The sequence below is a fragment of the Populus alba genome, chromosome 13 (assembly GCF_005239225.2).
Source record: "Populus alba chromosome 13, ASM523922v2, whole genome shotgun sequence".
Taxonomy (NCBI): domain Eukaryota; kingdom Viridiplantae; phylum Streptophyta; class Magnoliopsida; order Malpighiales; family Salicaceae; genus Populus; species Populus alba.
In genome coordinates, this window is record NC_133296.1 from 13,500,365 (window position 1) to 13,506,314 (window position 5,950).

The window sequence follows — 5,950 nt, forward strand, 5'->3', positions numbered from 1 at the left end:
TAAACATGAACAGTGATGATTATTAATTAATAGATAGTTTTACGTACAGATGAGCACCATCACAGCAATTTGGGTTGTCACCTCGATTTCTTATTAAGACTTGAAGCAAGGGAAACAATCAAACTCTTGCTTAAGAAAAGAGAGCGATTCATGGCACTATTTCTGAACTGAAGACCATGAATTGGCGTCGATCCAGTTAAATGCTATGGGGCTCAAAAAGGCGTCAGGAATGCCGAGAGAACTGACCAGAGCAAGGGCATGTGGTCGCAATTCTCCGCAGAGTTTTGTCACTTCGTTCCTCACAGCAGCTGCATTGTCTGTCGACAAGTACCCATACCGAAGGAATGCGGCGTCTTCTTCCAAACAGATTAAGGCATACATGGATCTCAACAAACCGAGGACATTCTGCAGAGGAAGCAAACCCACAAATTCAGCAACAAGATAAGGTTCTCCCTTCTCTAACATCTTACATGTTCCATACCAGACATTTTAGGCTATTTGCTGATGTTCCTTATAGGTCAAGATTTTGGAAAAAGCAATGAAGACTGCAGTAGAATTTCTGATGTGATTAAGAAATTTTAAACATCCCTTCTGACTTTTGATTCATACTATATCTCATTAGCTCAAATAATTCTTCCATAACCCACTTCCCTAAACTCTTCCAACTTCTAACCACTCGTCAGATTGCCATAATTTTATTTTATTTTTTTGGTGAATCAGAGAGAGATTTTACCAAGGCATGGTTAGAAGAACTTCAACTCACGTATAATTCCCTTCAAAGCTTCAGATACATGTTTTTTTTTTTTTTTTAATTCTGATGCAAATTCTTTTTTTCCTTGCGTAAGAAAAAACTTGTTTCGATAGCAATTCATTTATACCTGACTCCTTCAGTCATTATGCATTCTTACTATGCAAGGACATCACAAAATGGTTTCAAGCTTTACAAACTATATCATTAGGTTAATGTGTAGAAAAATACAAGAGTAAGTTCTTACCTTCAAGGAACCAGCAGATGCATTTGCCTCAGCATCAATGAAGGTCTGCAGAATAGCCCTGTCTGAGAAAGCTCTGCCCAAGTCTTCTGCAAGTTGATAACTCTGGTGCAAATAGTTAAAGCAAAATCTCATCAGCAACAACAATCAGGATGACAGGTGTGGAACAGGAAAGCACCAACTTTATTACCAGAAAAGCATCCCTACCAGAATAAATGCTCGCTCTTTGCTTTCTCCCTTTGATTGATAAAGTGACACTTCTGCAGCAAAACGGTTCAGAAGATCTCGTTCCCTCAAGCAGTGAGCGTTCATCTGATGCACACAACTGGTTAGGCATATGACATTTGTTGAGAAAGGTTAATATGCTTACAAACTTAGACAATATATATTACCTGGAATTGGCTGTTCCTGAGGGTAGTGCTTGTAAGATTAGATTGAATTACAGGGACGGGTCCATTCATATGTTCTAATCCCAAACCTTTGAAAGGTTTGTTTTTCTTCTTTGCAGCCACATATTCTGAAAGGAGTGCCTTGCTGACCTGAAACAAAAATCCACTGCCTCAAACCAAAATCTTAAAGAAGTATGTGCTAGTAAACTTAATTCCATTTAAATTGTAACACATCAGTTTTTGGATGTTCTAAAATGAGCAACAAAAGAATCAAGTCGTAACAGAAGACAAGCTCAAAACCATTGTTTAACTCAAAGCCTTGTTCGATCTACTTGGATTACACCTGCATCACCAAATAGATCTTAAGTCCTAGTCACCTTTTTTTCATGGCTGACAAACAGACACATACAGAATGCTCATATAGCGTGCCTAGTTGTGCCAACTCCCCCATCCCCGCCCTGCAGCCCAAACCGCCCAAAACCAAAAACCAAAAAAAAAATCTTGATTTTCATCCAATAGTTCTTTTTTTCAGAAAAAATTCATCATTGAACAACTTTCACCCAAATAAAGACAATACACTGTACCTGCTGCATGAGAACATTGTTGTCCCCCTCGAAAGTTGACTGGACATCAAATTCACCTTTCAGATGACCAACTCGATTTTCAGTCTTCAAGCCTTGTCCTCCACAAGCTTCACGGCATTCCTAATGAACATGAATACAATGAAATTCAGCAAGGCTTTTTACCATAAACCTAAATTTCATATGTGGTTCTAGCTCCTCACCTGGAGGGTTCTCATGTTATGCCACGTGAAGATAGCCTTGAATGCACTTGAAACAACATGAAGAGTTTTGGCTGCTTCAGGGGTTCTGTTCACGTACATCATTTTCAAGTAATTTCCGCCAAAACTCATAGCATACCTGCATGACAAGGGTTCATTCCAGGGGGAAGAGAGAAGAAATAAGTCAGAATGAGAGTTTTATTTATTTAAATTACAAGCAATAAGCAGCTGCAACGCAGAAGAAGTTCCAAAACCAAGTTGCATGGCCAGTTTACAGAACTAGCATTGCCAAGGGCATTGGAGGATTCGTTACAGCTGGAGCATCTACTATTCACAGAAGTAGTGCTGGACTTTAAGATACGATTTTTTTGCACAATAAAAATGGTGTTTTGATAAAAGACAACAATTGGATGACATTTTCTGATTTTTCCAGACCATAGTCTGCAAGATCCCAATCATCATATCAACATTTCACATAAAAACAGAACAATGATTTTTTTTATGGAATTCAAGAAAAAGGAAAAAGCCAGAGTCGGCAATAAATGACAATGGATCTATGAGAGTGAACTAATGAATAAACACACACTTACTGCACATTACACACGCAGATGACTGATGTCAAACTAGGGCTTGGGCAAATTGTAAAATTCCTCAGATGCAAGCAATAAACTTGAGAACAATTGAAACTTCACTATTACCATGGATCTTACTACTTTGAAATTGCATGTATGAAGCACAATTTGACATCCCAGAAGAGTTAATACATTACAAATTTCAGTATGAATGCATAGCGACTACTTAGATACTTACGACTTAGCAAGAAGAGGCAAGAGTCGGCGTTGATGACTTGGGTAATCAAGCAAAAGGACTTCAGGTCCATTAGGAGTAATAGAAAATGCCCGCCTACTCAAGGCATACCTAATGGCAATTGCCAAACCAATCTGACAAGAGAAGAATGACATCCATATTAATGGAAAATCAAGCAGCCAGTTATGAAGGCATGGTTTAAATACAATACATCATGAACGCAAAGCTTTAATGAGTTGGATGAAAATTACTCTTTCTGATCAGATAATTAAATCCTTTTAATGCATTACTTAGAACTCATCTTCCATGTCATCTTTATGATTTAATTCACAACCCTAAAAGTGCATCATCCGCTTTTCTCAAAGTAATTATCTAAACAAAAGAGTCATGTAGTTCCCAATATTGAAACGCAGAACTGTTTTGAAGTAGTCCAATCCAATATGGCTAGTAGAGCTGGTGCATAATCCTATACCTTAAAGAGGAATATGCATTAGCAGTAAACAATCACCCTTACAGAGAATTTTGTAGTCTTAGTAAATGATTCTCTAAATATAATGAAAACTGCCATGCTTCAATACCTTTGCAGAATAAATTGCACTAGTAGCAATAGTTACACGACCAGATGTCAAAGGGGCCAAGAATGCTGCAAACCTCTGGAAAAAAACACGTGACAATTGACTTATTTGTTTGCTCGACAATTAAAGAACATGAAAGAAGCATGAAAGAATTACTTGGTCTCGGTCTTTTATTGCACTCAGATATTGACCATCTGGTGAAACATCAGCAACCGAATTCAACAAGTTCTCTCTGGGGACTCGCACATTATCAAACCTGAAAACAAGTCCCCAAAATCCTCACCGCATTCATCATGTGCTAATAAAACAGTAACTGACAAGAAAAGAAAAGTGTGATTAATACCAGATTCGACCATTATCAACACCATTCAAACCAATTTTGTGGCCACAATCAGCTATACAGATGTTTGGGCATATGTTTCCATTTACATCCCTGATCTGGGCTATAAGAGCGTGGACCCCTTCATTCACCCCATTTATGTTGAGCTGAGAAAAGACTATAGTGTGTGTTGCATGCTGAATACCAGTAAAATTGTGTCAACATAGACAAAATTGCATATGGGAGAATGAAACAAAGAATGGCCTTAACAAAAAAATTGTGTTCAGGAAAAACCCTTACATTAGCAGCCCCCCCTATCCAATACTTCTGAGCTGATTCACATGGGGTATTAATTACAAACTCTCCCGTCTTCGAATCATAAGTTGTGACTGTTTCAATTCCTCGAACCTTAAAACATCAAACAAGGAAAGAGGTCAAATGTACACAATAGAGCACAAGTAACCACATAGAAACCTTAGTATGACACACACAAAAATTGGCAGCCTTCACATACATTACTTCCATGCCCCAACTCAGTCATAGAAAAGCAACCTTTGATTGCTAAAGTCTCAGTGTCTCTTAGCCACTTGTCATGGTGGCGTTTTGTGCCCATAAATTGGATAGCACCACCCCTGAAATTAATAACAAAAAAAAAAAAAATCAAATTCAGCTGACAAAATTTTCGTCCTGAACCCTAAAACAAGCCTTGCTAAATTGAACAAATACAAAAATTCAACACGTTTTTTTTCTTCCATATTCCTGCTGAATTGAATCCATTACAAGACTTCAGAACTAACAGCCAGTTTTACCATTTTTTTCTTCAATATTCCTGGTATATTTCAAAAAAAGTCTTGTTTCAAAGGATTTCCACAGAATACCAATACATTTCCTCCATTTTGAACTACCTGCATTCAGTCCAAAAAAGACATGTCCTAGAAAGCAATAAAGTAAACATCATTTTCTGTTTTCATGATTCATGATATCTTTGCAATCAGCATTTTATATTTTGAAATTTGTTTCAAAGTATTTTTTTATTAAAAATATATTAAAAAAATATTTAAAAAAAAAATTATATCAACATATCAAAACAATCTAAAAACATCCTAAAAATTAATTAGAAACAATTTTTTTTTTTAATTTTCTACTTCTTAATTCCAAACAACCAAAAGAATGTCAAGAACAAAATTCTTTAGATTTAAAAGTAGAAATTTCACTCTTTCCCTCAGATTTTCTCAGCAACCAAATAGACAACATAACAGCTCCATATTTACCACTCCATTAAAGCCCCGTAAATCAAAAGAAACTAAGAAAAACTAACACTAACCCATTAACCCAATACCCAAAAATAAGAGCAAAATGGAAAAAAGATATTGCAGAAAGAAACAATATAACCACAAAAAAATAGAAATGAAAACTAATAATCTAATAGCAACCCATTAATCCAAAACAGAAATCAATACAGTACCATAAGAAGAAATGAACACCAATCTTAACAGCAAGAGAGTGATCAAAAATCTGAATAACTTCAAGCAAAGCCAACTTTTTCAATTCAGCTTCAACCCCTTTTTTTGTCAACCATCCATCAAAAGCACCTCTTTCTAACAAATACTCAATCCTTTTCATGGTCATCTCTCTTTGCTGCTCCATTGTCTGATTATAATCAGGGCTTACAAACAACCTCCCACCTCTCTCTTTCCCATTAAACACTCTCGCTTGTTTGATAACACCAAACAACCAGTCCCTATCCTCTAAGTTGTGGAAATCAAGAATTTTTCTCATTTCATTGATGTCAAAATCGAAACTTTCTGTTAGTTCTGGTGGGGAGTAGCTTAAACAAGAATTTGATTGAAGACAAGAAGTGGGTTTTGAAGGAAATTGAACAAGATGGTTGTTTAGGATTCTGGTTCTACGTGAAGCTGTGTTGATTGATGATTCTTGCGCCATCTTTTTCTGGTTTTTGGGGGTTTCTGTGTCCAGTTCCACTTTTTTCGCAGAGATCAGAAGACTTATGGATATTGAATGATGAAGATGTGAAACAGTCAAGTCTTTATAAATAAGTTGTTCGGTGTCTTTTCTTACCGGCAGAT

At 36.5% G+C, this 5,950-nt stretch overlaps 1 protein-coding gene across 1 annotated transcript; it reads right to left on the reverse strand.

The window, feature by feature from the left end:
• On the reverse strand, positions 1-5,950 carry LOC118050430 (acyl-coenzyme A oxidase 3, peroxisomal). Its single transcript, XM_035060777.2, has 13 exons — positions 5,329-5,950; positions 4,378-4,495; positions 4,164-4,271; positions 3,888-4,060; positions 3,701-3,800; positions 3,548-3,622; positions 2,973-3,103; positions 2,166-2,301; positions 1,966-2,085; positions 1,385-1,531; positions 1,200-1,304; positions 996-1,097; positions 1-405 (listed from the first exon to the last, which is right to left on the reverse strand). The coding sequence occupies exons 1-13, from the start codon at positions 5,805-5,807 to the stop codon at positions 157-159; spliced, it is 2,043 nt and encodes a 680-aa protein (XP_034916668.1). The 5' UTR covers positions 5,808-5,950; the 3' UTR covers positions 1-156.